General features: G+C 38.1%; 1 protein-coding gene across 1 annotated transcript in view; it reads left to right on the forward strand.

Moving 5' to 3' along the window:
* Positions 1 to 3,633: 3,633 nt before the first annotated feature.
* Positions 3,634 to 12,867, forward strand: part of TAF7L (TATA-box binding protein associated factor 7 like) — a 17,628-nt gene continuing 8,394 nt past the window's right edge. The window contains exons 1-8 of the mRNA XM_081125358.1: positions 3,634 to 3,710; positions 4,506 to 4,584; positions 7,395 to 7,528; positions 8,360 to 8,486; positions 8,732 to 8,787; positions 11,320 to 11,361; positions 12,144 to 12,291; positions 12,624 to 12,737. Coding sequence (XP_080981484.1) covers positions 3,645 to 3,710; positions 4,506 to 4,584; positions 7,395 to 7,528; positions 8,360 to 8,486; positions 8,732 to 8,787; positions 11,320 to 11,361; positions 12,144 to 12,291; positions 12,624 to 12,737 — 766 coding nt within the window. The 5' untranslated portion in view covers positions 3,634 to 3,644. The remainder of the gene's footprint in view (positions 3,711 to 4,505; positions 4,585 to 7,394; positions 7,529 to 8,359; positions 8,487 to 8,731; positions 8,788 to 11,319; positions 11,362 to 12,143; positions 12,292 to 12,623; positions 12,738 to 12,867) is intronic.

Raw genomic sequence — 12,867 nt, forward strand, 5'->3', positions numbered from 1 at the left:
AATTATATTTTGAGGTAATAAATGCCTTCATGAATATTATAAATTAAATAAAAGTCAAATATCATTGGTCTATTTTGTATTACTACCCTTGATGTAGTAGCCTCACGACATAACGCCAGAGTGGATGGATTCTGAAAATGACCAAAATGATTTTGTCTCGGTCTGAAGGTCTGGTAATTTAGCTTCACTGAATGAAAAAAAAAAAAAAAATCACTTATTCAGAATAAATGATTGTACAATAACTTGTCTTCCAAAAATATGTATTCCTTACAATTAATTTTAGATAAGTGTTAGGCAGTAGAGACCTTGTGGCTATAATCTGTAGCAGGCATCTATAATGTCTCTAATATCATCCCTATATCTTTAAGGAGAATACGTTTGGCATCACTTTATGAAAGTCCTGGAATCTTTCAGGTCACGTGACTGAACAGGGAGCCATTTTAGTACCTCAAGTAGGTAGACCATGGAGTACACTGAGGGACAGCTCTCCCAACTGTGGGAAAGTGAGTCAATATCAGCAATTTCCACATCAGGAACCATGAGTTTTCAAAATCCCCAAATTCTTGTCAACTCTGGAGCTGAAATTGCCGATAACTACAGTGCCCAAACTGCGGGTGACCAAGGCACCTCAACTCTTGTCGACCATGGCGCCCAAGCTGATGCCTCCATCGGTGCCCAAGCTGATGCCTCCATTGACGCCCAGGCTGCTGCCAGAACTCCTCTGGAAAACTTAACGGAAAGACAAGGTAAGTGGCTTTATGTTCCCCCCGCCTCTACAAATTAAGGATATTATTTGGGAATTTATTTGAACTGTGCGACCCCTTTGAGGAGAAATTGGTGTAACTTGTGTCCTTGTTCAAAGATGTAAAATAATGACTCTGTGGAGGAGAGGGGCGGTTAATATGTTAGAGTAGTTTGGGCGGGATTCTAATTATTGAATGGATTTGCGTGGTGGCGTATTTGTCACCAGGTGCGGAGCAACCTAATGTGGCACCCCTTTTACAAATATCTCTGTGCACTGGTAAAAGTCCTGTGGTCACTCTGAAGGTTGCCCCTGTGTCAAGAGAATTTGTTCTTGAAGCCTTGTTCCTCCAGATCCCCCAGCGGCCTGCGCCCCTTGAACCTTTCTCCCCAACCCCACTCCCAACCCTACCTCATCTCCACCCCTGGCACGCGGCAACCTGGCAGCCGCCTCGAGGCCACCCATCTGTCAGCGCAGGCGGCCGCGGAGGCGCGGCGAGGCAGGGAGGGGCTGTGCACTCGGCTGCTACCTGTCCCTGCACAGTCCACCCGCCGCCCGCCTTCGGATTCCATGGCTTGCCGCCCGGGAGCCCACTCACGCCCCCTTCGGAACCTCCTGGGCAGAGAGGCAGGTGTGCCCCGCACAGCCTTTCGGGTGCCCGCGCGAGTCAGCGGAGGAGCAGGTGAGTGGGTCAGGCGGAGGTCCCGGGGCTGGTCAGCGCCGTGTGTTAGCGCACGGTGCTTCCCTTCCCTGCTAGCCTGGACCTTGAGGCTCCAACGCTGGGACCCCTTGGTTTTCCAGGGAAACCATTTCAAAGTCTAGGAGCTGGGCTCTTCCCTTGGAAGCTTAGTGCCCCTGGGATAATGATGGAAGGGTGATTGCCTCCAAACTGCAGCCAGCGGCTATGACTGACAAAATGCCAATTTTGGCTGATGCTCTTAGGCTACCTGGAGCATGCTGTCAGGCACCTTCCACCTAGCTGTAACTCTAATTTCAAATCTAATTTCACTGAAGCTAGATGGAGCTGGGGCGGGGGTGGGGGGTGGGGCTTGAATGGTGGAGAGAAGTCCCATTAATTTAATTAGACATCAAAGAATGCTTGCTAGGAAAATAGTGGATGCCTTTTCTTAAATACAATACAAGCAGTTCATTGGAAAAATGCAGATAACTTTTTTTTAAATATTAAAAACTAGTTTCAACCTAGGTTGTCCACTTTTCTCTGAAACTTTTCGTTTTTACACTATTTCTTTCATAAAAGAAAAGCATTGAAATGAACAAAATGTCCTAGTGTTAGTTCTGCTGAGAAATCTAAAAGTTACTACTCATCTGATAAAATCTTGCTTAGCAGCTAGTTCTTCAAATATCTGTATTTCTGTTCCCAATCTTAAGTGTTTGTTACTTTTTGTCCTGTTATGCAATGTTCCAAGCTCCAAGATTTTCAATTTGCTTTAATTTAATTAATGTTCCCCTTATTTTACATTGTGTGTGTATAACTGTATGAAACAGCAAGGAAAAAATTGATTATCACAAATAAGCAATGTCTCTCTTTCTCTGCCTTTTTCTCTCTCTCATCCTGGCTGTCTGCTTTCCCACCGCTGGCCTCTCTTGTGCTTTCTATGCCTTTCTGGTAGTTTCTGAAGTCATACTAAAGGAATGAAATTATAACTGGTGAGTGATTTCACCATAATAGGGTCTCAGACTAACTTGTATATGTTTTTTTTAAAAGGTTCTGGTACTTTTAAGTGATATTCAAGTTCCAAACTCAGAGCCCAGTTAACGGTTTACAGAGTATTAGGAGCTGTGCATTAATCTAACTTAAGATATAAGATTTTATAAGTTGGTATATAGTATAATGTCCTTAGAACCTAAGAAAATTTTGTCAGGTTTCATATATGTACATTACTTTCTTTCCACTTTTGAGAAAAATATCCTCAGAAGTGTGGGCCCTAAAACTCAAAATGCAAACCACTTCAGATCTATCCCAAATAGATGGAAAATAAGATGAGAAATAAAGATTAACTTGGAGTGGATTACTGTACTCACTTTATGGAAGGTGTATTTTTTTAATATAAAGGGACCCATCTTAGGATTCCTTTAAATAGTTTTTAGGGGTATTTCAAATAAGTGGTGGTTGTGAGGCTTATAGGAAATAATAGACCTAACACACTCAATGTGGTACCTACACATAGAATGCATGCGGTAAATGTTAGCAATGAATAAATTAAACTGGATTTTACATTCTTTCATATCACCGTTCAGGAACGTCTACTCCATGAAGTTAGGTGTACTCATATAGATAGCCTAGCCTTAAGAACTAAACTTTCTGAAGGGTGGCTCTGAGCTATTTATGCTGGCTCTAGAGTAATAAAAAGCTGCCTGCTTTCCCATAGGTTTAATTCCTACCAATCCATTAAGGTGAATGAAATATTGAAAATTTAACTCTTGTTTCCTTCTAATCATCATAGAACATTTCTGCCAGTGGTTTGGGGGTTGATTTTGGACTTTGGCTGGCACTCTCCCTGTGGAGGCATGCAGTTCTCTTCACCTATCCCCACAGTGTTGGTGAAATTTTAGTCCTTTACCTGAGAGTCTAAGAATATCATTAAAAAGACTAAATCATTTTTTATAATAGCTCTGACTTTATTTGTTATCATGCTATTTGGATTAATTTTTGAAAATATTCAAGTATTGTAGGGGAGATAAATGACTTTTAAAAGTAATTAAGTGATTTCAAAGAAGGTATTTCAGAACTGTACACACACAACATTCCAGTGAGGATCGTGGGCAATATCTTGTATAATTTAACCAGTACTACCAGAAGTGATCAGCAGAGGGAGCAAGAAGAGTTTTTGGTGACTTTCTGTTGGTTTTGTTTTTGTTTTCATGAACTCAAAAACCAGAGATGAATAAAAGCCAGCATGAACCTCCTTACGAAATTGAGAACCAGTTTATATTGCGTCTGCCTCCGGTAAGAAACCCTTGTATCTCAGAGCAAATATCTTCAATGCATAAGTATTAGCTCTATTTGGATTCTGTAGCATTTCTATTTAAGGTGGGCTATAAAAACTGAGAACATTTATTTCCCAGGATTATGTTCTATTAAGCAGTCCTATCCTCGTGTGTACTCTTTTAGAAGCATTTATTTTGTCCTGTACACACCACCTATTGTGTGGACTGATTTCCTGGCAAACAGCTGTGACGATGGATTCAGTATCAACAGCCTGATTGCTCATTGGACAGCCAAGATAAGACTCTTCTAAAATCTTTTCTGTCACCTCAAATGGGTCCATGAGAGGGACCAGCACTATGTCCTGCAAATTCATCACCATGCAAGGCTGTTGAAGCTCCTCGCAACATTGTGTTAGGTTCTTTTCCTCCATTGAGACCTGTATTCAAATATTATTTAGTCTACGAAGGCTGTATTAAGGATGGGCTTCAGAAAGTTATTTCCCCAATTAGGGTTAATTAATGTACTTAGTAAACTGCAGCTAAGCCTTTCCTTAGCAATATAACTGAAGGGAAGCAGTGACAGGCAGGAATATAGAACTGGGAGAAGGCATTAACTGTAGCTATTAAAAGACAACAGTGAGATTAGAGCTAGCCTCATCCTAAATTGTCTTGCACAATGCACAGTATGCCATTGTTCCTAACATTTGGGAGGTTTAACATTTTATTTAAGAAAGACTCTCTCTAACATATCTGTACTATTAGCTGCCAAGTAGACAATTCACCCTTTTGATTTGTCAATTTACCTCCTTTTTAGGAACATGCTGCTGCTGTCAGGGGAATGATACAATCTGGAAGTGTTGCCATGAAGGATAAACTAAAAATTGACTTATCTTGTAAGTAATTAATATCCATTCATCATACATTGAACAGTAAGTTATTAAGGGATTGCTCTGTGCCAGGTACTGTAATCCATACTAAGGATGTGACAAAAAATAGAATCTGGCCTCTCTCTTGATGGACTCTAAGAGAGGTTTAAATCACTCCCATCTCTTCTTTTTAAAAAAATATTTTATTGATTTCAGAGAGAGGAAGGGAGAGGGAGAGAGAGATAGAAACATTAATGATTACAGAGAGTCCTTGATCAACTGCCTTCTGCACCCCCCTCACTGGGGATGGAGCCCACAACCTGGGCATGTGCCTTGACCTGGAATCAAACCTCAGTCTCCTGGATCATAGGTCAATGCTCAACCTCTGAGCCATGCCGGCCAGGCGCTCCCATCTCTTCTTTTAAGAGGAAAAGAAGTTCATATTTTGCAACTTGAGGTAATTATCAAAGTATGTATAAGGAAGAACTTGAGGGTCAACTGTGGGATTTACATACTGCTGATTGTCTTCTACATACAAGCTTTGGGATTTTTGACTATGACAAATTAATATACTTGTTCTTTGTCTACAAAGGTGACATACTTTTCTCCCTTTTCAATAACATTTATTAGGTTTTTAAATATAGAGAAGCAGAACCTATGCCCACTGCAAATCTGTATGCATTTAAACTGTAGTTGTCACTTTAACTTCAATTCTAGTTGGATCACCCATTGCAAATGGAAAGCTGCAGACGGTTTTTAATTTTTAAAATTTTTATAAAGTATTTTTAATATGTTTTTTATTGATTTTACAAAGAGAGGAAGGGAGAGGGACAGAGAGATAGAAATATCTATGAGAACCATCCATCTATCGGCTGCCTCCTGCACTTCCCCTGCAGCCTCCTACTGGGGATGGAGCCCACAACCCAGGCATGTGTCCTGATTGGAAATCGAACCGATGACCTATTGGCTCATCGGTAGATGTTCAACCACTGAGCAACACCGGCCGGGCGACATTTCCTATTAATGTCTGCAGTTTATTTTGGGTCTTTGCTAAACTTCCTAAATGGCTTTCAGGGTCTCCTTTCAATACATTCCTTTAAGTGGTCCCTGGAAACATTGCTGGCCATTTCCAGTCTTCATTTTATCTTACAGAAGGACAGAATAATTGGGTATATATTCACCTTTAGAGCTGCAACTATAGCTATAAGTTGTTGTTTTTTTTAAATTATAGAATGTCCTTTTGTTCAGCTAATTTTACATGACAAAGCATATAGCCAATAAAACTTTTATGTGGGAGGAGTGGGGATGAGGAAGAAGGGGTCAAGGCTGGAAAAACAATAAAGATAAATTTTAAAAAAGAATAATAGTTTCTGAAATCATGTGTAAACAAAGATATGAAAGTAGAACAAAATAAAACAATATTAAAGAAAAAATAAAATAAATACAGAGAAGAATATAAATACAGAGAAAATTAAAAATGGCCCATAAGTCCACTACTCTAGTAGCACTATTGACATTTTTAAAAAAGGGCAATACAAGTTTATGGCTAGAAAATTCAAATAAAACAAAACAAAAAAGTTCAAAAGGAGGAGTGAAACTCTCCTTCACAGTGCCTCAAACTCAATGCCAAAGATAACTAATATTAACTATTTCTCCCTGTATTTCCTTACAGACAAAACTGTTATGCATAATTACCAACATTTAAATAATCTCTCTGTTTTTAAAGTTAATTTACACAAAAAAGATTGTGTCAAACATGGTTCTGCATTTTTTTCACTTTCCATTAGAAGATTAAACTTGAATCCTCAAAAGACATCCATATTTGAGACATCTGGGCAAGATTCAGAGTTTTCAGTATATGATATATATGTATATATTTATAGTATACATAGTTTTTATTTAAAAAAAATTTTAAACCTCATTTGAGGATATGTTTGATTTTAGAAAGAAGAAGGGGGGAGGAGAGAGAGCGAGAGAGAAACATTGATGTGAGAGAGAAACATCAATCAGTTTCCTCTTGTATGTGCCCTGACCAGGAATCGAATCCACCTTTTGGTGTACCGGACAATGCTCCAACCAACCGAGCCACATGGCCAGGGCTACATATTTTTTCTCAGTACTTGGCGATTGTGTAGAATTTTATCTTTGTGAAGCTAACTAGAGGTTATAACTTGAGACTTATTCGCACCATTCTAGGATCAACCCTTCCCTCACCCAACCCTTTGAAAACACCCATGCATAATGACTTTGAATGCTCTTATGGTGTCAAAATGAATGGGTTTGAATGAATGGAGTTTGCCTTTCAGGTTGAGAATGAAACACTTACTACTTTTCCACATTTAGTTCACAACCATTACTAAGAAAATTCGCTACTTTTGATCAAGTGACATAAACTGGGGAAAAACGCATTCCATAGACTCTGCCTTCTTTCCTCTGGGGAGTTACTAAATGCATGTACAATTCTAGCACCATGAAAAATACTAGATTTCACTGAAAGACTAGTCTGTTCCACACATGTCTTCCTTATTCAAACCCTAGGAAGTTTAAGAGTACATTGGGGCCCTGCCGGGCATGGCTCAGTGGTTGAGCGTCGACCTAGGGTCCAGGCGATCTGGGTTTGATTCTCGGTCAGGGCACATGCCCAGGTTGCTGGCTTGATCCCCAGTCGGGGGTGTTCAGGAAGCAGCCAATCAATGACGACTCATCATTGATGTTTCTCTCTCTCTCTCTCCCTCTCCTTTCCTCTCTCTGAAATCAATAAAGATATATTAACAACAACAAAAAAAAGAGAGTATATTGGGAATATATCAACTTTAATCTTCCCTGCTTCTCTTCAGCTGATGGACGTCATGCAACTGTTGAGGTGAAAGATGTCTCACTAACTGCTAAGGTGGTTGACTTGCCTTGCGTTATTGGAAGCCTGAAGACTCTCGACAATAAAATGTTTTATAAAACGGCAGATATTTCCCAGGTATTGATGAATTTTCTTAATCTTCTAGCTCTCACACCCTTCCAGGAATCCCTTTCTCCCTCCTTTTTCTCTTTTTATTTATTGATTTGAGAGAGAGAGAAAGAGAGAAACATTAATTTGTTGTTCCACATATTTATTCATGCATTCACTGGGTTGATTCTTGTATGTTCCCAGACCAGAAATTGAACCTGCAACCTTCGCATACCAGGATGATGCTCTAACCAACTGAGCTACCTGGCCAGAGCCCTTTTCTATTTCTTTCAGTGCTCCTTTCCACTTGGTGAATGGCTGCTTGTCATTTTTAATTCCCAGCTCAATTACACAGGAATACAACGGCATGTTCTGGTTTGGTGTTTTATCCATAACTTTTCACTACTTTATTTTATCGAAATAGCTTTTAGAGCCCCCTATTTGCCATTTATAGTAACTTTCATTATTTGAAATATATGAGCATCTGGGGTTTTCTTCTGAACTTTCTGCTTAAACAGTATGCTTTTAACTGTGGAGATTTACGCTGGTTCTTATTCATCATCTCTACTCTTGATTTTTTGTTTTCTTTCTAAATCAAAATGCTAGGATATATTTGTTTTCGACATATTCCTTCTGAAAGGTTAAACACTCAAGCTAAAAAACCCACACACACTCAGAGTCCACATACAGGGTTGTCTAGACACAGAGTGAATGAATATGAATGTATGTGATACTTGGTTTTCTGGAAATGCCAAGTAACATTGTCCTTACTTCTATCCTCTAGGACTTCTGGTGGTCATGATTTATTACTAATCCAAGATTTGTGGCCATAGTCAACTTCTTTGTTTTTGTTAAACGTAGATGCTTGTGTGCACTGCTGATGGTCGTCTTCGCTCTTCTTTGGAAGAACCAGTTACCTCTACTGATTTTAAAGGAATCAAGAAAAATGAAAGGGGGAGACGGAAAAAATATGTCTGGAAGCATGGCAGTAAGTCACCAGCCCTTTTGCTCATTCTGGCTGACTACATTTATCTGCTGAATCCTAATTACTTGTGAACCAGAGGCCCGTTTACCACACTCAGGTATTTGGTTCATTAGGCATCCAGACACTCTTAAAGGAATGAGTCATGTCATGAGCCAGTAGTTTATAACATGACCTTTCTCTTTATCAAATTCAGAAGATATGTGACTACCATAAATATTATATATTTCACCATGTTGAATTTATTTTAGTTACTCCTCCACTTAAGAATGTCAGAAAGAGAAGGTTCCGCAAAACAACAAAAAAGGTTAGTTGCATGCTATTTCTGTGTCTACTGGGTGAATTGGAAAAAGATTATGAGTGGGGGGAAAGGAAGATAGTCCATTTGGGAATTAATTTGTTCATTCATTTGTATGTTCAATAAACATTTATTGAGTGTGAGCTAAATGCCAGGCACTGTGTGCTAGCAAATTGGGAATATATAATGAACAAAACCCAACCTGCTCCTTGAGGTTATAGGCTAGTCCATTAGGGACCTGACTGTGTCTTAAATTTGAAACTTCTGCTAATGCTTTTAACTTTCAATTGCAAGATTTAGTTTTAAAGTGAACTCATCCAGAACCTGAGAATTGGGAATTGTGGTTATATTCCTAACCTTACCTCAGACTTTTAGAACCTTGGGCAAGGTACAGGAGTACTGTGGTTTCGCTTTATTTTTTTAATTAAACTTTTTTATTTTGAAATAATTGTAGAGTCAAGTGAAATTGTAAGAAATAAAAGGGAGATACCATGTACACTTTAACCAGTTTTCCGAATTGTAACTTTTTTCAAAATTATAGTACAATATCACAAAGAGGAAATTCACATTATTACAATTCGCCAATCTTATTCAGATTTCTCTAGTTTTACTTGTACTCCTCTGTGTGTGTGTTTAGTTCTATGCAGTTTTATCCTATATGTATGTTCATGTATCCACCTACACAGTCAAGGTACTAAACAGTTCTGTCACCACAAGGATCCCTCATCTTGCCCTTTTATAGCCACACTCACCTCCCACCTACGCTACACCCCTAGTCTCTAACCCCAGGCAATTACTAACATGTTCTCCATCTCTATAATTTTGTCATTTTGAGAATGTCATATAAATGGAATCTTACAATATATAACATTTAAGACTGGATTTTTTCCACTCATCATAGTTTCCTTAATATCTGTGCAAGTTGTTGCATGTATCAATATAGTTCATTCCCTTCTATTGCTGAGTAATTCTATCATATGAATGTACCAGTTTGTTTAACTGTTCACCCATTGAAGAACATCTGGGCTGTTTACAGTGTTTGACTATTATAAATAAAGCTGTGAGCAGGTTTTTGTGTGAATATAAGTATTTGTTTCTTTGGGATAATTGACCAGGAGTACAACCTTTGGGTCATAGAGGTGCCGGTAGTTGCATGTTTAATTTTATAAGAAACTGCCGACTGTTTTCCACAGTTGCTGTTCCATTTTACATTCCCACCAGCAATGTATGTGTGATCTAACTTCTCTATACCCTAACCAACATTAGGTGTTGCCACTATTTTTTATTTTAGCCATTCTGATAGATGTGTAGTGGTATTAATTTGCATTTCCCTCTCATGTGCATGTTTGCCATCTGTATATCCCTGCAGTGAAATGCCTGTTCATGCCTTTTGCCCATTTTCTAAACTGATTTTTTTAATTGTTGAGTTTTGAGAATTCTTTTTATGTTTTAAATATTAGTTTTTGTCAGGTATCTGGTTTGCAGTATTTTCTCCTAGTCTGTAGCTGGTCTTTTCATCCTCACAGGGTCTTTCAAAGAGCAAAAGTTTTTTGTTTGATGAGGTCCAATTTATTGATCTTTCTCACTAAGGATCTTGTTTTTTGTGTCAAGCCAAAGAACTTCTTGCTCAGTTCAGATCCTCAAGATTTTCTCCCTTATCTTTTTTCTAAAAGTTTTACATTTTACATTTAATTCTGCAATTCATTTTTGAGTTAATTTTTGTAAAACGTTCAAAGTTCATTTCTTTTTACCTTTACGTGTCCAATTGCTCCAGTACCATTTGTTAAAAAGATATCCTTCCTCTACTGTATTTCTTTTGTACCTTTGTCAAAAATTGGTTGGGTATATTTGTGTGTCTTTTTCTTCATTCTTTGTTCTGTTTCATTAATCTATGTATTGATCCTTCCACTGCTAACACTGTGTCAGCTATATAATGACAGGAAACCAAGAAGACTGTTCTCACTTTATTTTTCTTTGTCAAGATTGTTTTAACCTATTAGAGCCTGTACATTTCCATATAAATTTTAGAATAAGCCCGGCCGGTGTGGCTCAGTTGATTGAGTGCCGTCCGATGCACCAAGAGGTTGCCGGTTTGATTCCGGTCAGGGCACACATCCAGGTTGCCTCTGGATCACAGTGGAGGGAGTACAGGAGGCAGGCAATCGATGTTTCTCTCTCACCCATGTTTCTATCTCTTTCTCCTTCTCCCTTTTTCTGTCTCTAAAATCAATTAAAGAACATTTAAAAAATATTACATATTAAATTTTAGAATAAGTTTGTCTATGTCTATAGAAAAGTTTTGTTGGAATTTTGATAGGAATTGTATCAAAATATAGATTAATTTGGGGAGAATTGACATCATTACTAGTCTTTTAATCTATGAACATGGTTGCCTTGGCTTTTATACTGTGAGTCAACAGCATTCATTGAATGTCTACTAAATGTAAACCTAAGTTAAGAATAGTTTTAGAACTCTTTAAGCCTTAATGAAGTATGACAATTGTACTATAACTTCATTGTTTATTATGTTTTATTTTATAGCAGGCTGATTTAAAACAAGTCGAAGAAGTCAGCTTTACTGAGGTAGAGCAGTCATAATATAACTTTATTGTTTGCCCTTAGTATGTTTTATTTCATAGCTCGTTAATTTCAAACAAATGAAGGAAATCATAAAGGTTACTTTCAAGCCTTTTTTCTCACCTCTAACCCTCACTCCCACATGTACAATGACTTTGATTCACTGAAAAATGAATTAATTGTTTAATGTCTGATAACTCCTAGAGGAAAAGATACAATTTGGCCAGTTGACCCTGTGTATTCTAATCTGCTTTTTTTCTGTGATATTTATTTAAAAAGCCATTTCTTGGCAGTCAGGATTCACTTTTCACAAGCAGTTGTTTGCAATTGCTATCACCCCTTAAAGTTCTAATTTCTATTTGTGGCATGACGAATCAGTTGCTGTAGAGACTGAGTTTAAGGGAGAACATGTAGCTAAGATCCATCTTTTAATAGGAAAATCTCTAAATAATAAAGATGTGGGAAAGTGGAATCTTGGAATTTGAATCTTAAACTAAATTACTTCTAAATAACAAATAAGGAATTACAGTTCTTTGCCAATGTGGGTCAGGGCAAGTAATTGAAAATTGAGGCCTAGGGGTTGTATCTCTGAGACAGGTCTTTAAAATAAATCTGCAGGTTGAAAAGACTAAATGTCTCAAGTAATTTGATTGGGAAAAAATAAGCTTACCATACAAAAATCTAGATCCTGGTTAAGATTAAGATTCCTTCATAAATAGCATTATTTAAGTAGAAATTTGGATGAATATTTTAAAGAGGACTAATTATGTGAATTTATTTGTATGTAGGAAAAGGGCATTCCTGGAAAACACAGGGTGCTAAATGACATTACTGATATTCCTAATACCCCCACTCTGGTCCAGTGCACTGAACCTCCTGATGCAGAAAAGGAAGTGAAAAGACTACTGTGTTCAGATGCTGAAGCTGTCAGTGTCCGTATCCTTTTATACTAAATATGTTCTGTGTAGTCTGTTCCATCCCATATGTACTTGCTGACAAGCCCTTGCTTCTGGTGTTTGTGTGCCAATTTTGATGTAGAGAAGTTAAGATTTTTGGAAATGTTACTTTCTAGCTAGGAACAGTGAATTCGTGAAATAGAAATTGATCTATTTGTGTAATTCAATATAATGTACTTCTCCATACTAGAAATCTAGATAGAAAGGCCTGAAGTTGGATTAAAATAAATAGTACTTTCAGCAGAGAGCCTCTTCTCTTTCAGTGGGGTCTTCTCCTTTCTCTCTACTTTTTTCCTTGACTGCCCCTTTTAGGATGGGAAGTCATTGCTGAAGGTGATGGCAAGGAAATAGAAAGTCAAGGCTATGTTCCAAGCTTTGAGATATCCCCGGGAACAAGTGGCTATAAGCAGGGTCATAGTTCACCAGGTACGTTAATAAAGGCAAAAAACAAGAGCTTCAGAGAGGGTAGGTGTTGACCCTGTGTAAGACCATTTTCCATAGACTTACAGGCCAATTACAGGAAAAGGATGCTTTTGCCCTTCTTTCCTCTTATTGG

This window comes from Miniopterus schreibersii (assembly GCF_964146895.1).
Source record: "Miniopterus schreibersii genome assembly, chromosome: X".
NCBI lineage: Eukaryota > Metazoa > Chordata > Mammalia > Chiroptera > Miniopteridae > Miniopterus > Miniopterus schreibersii.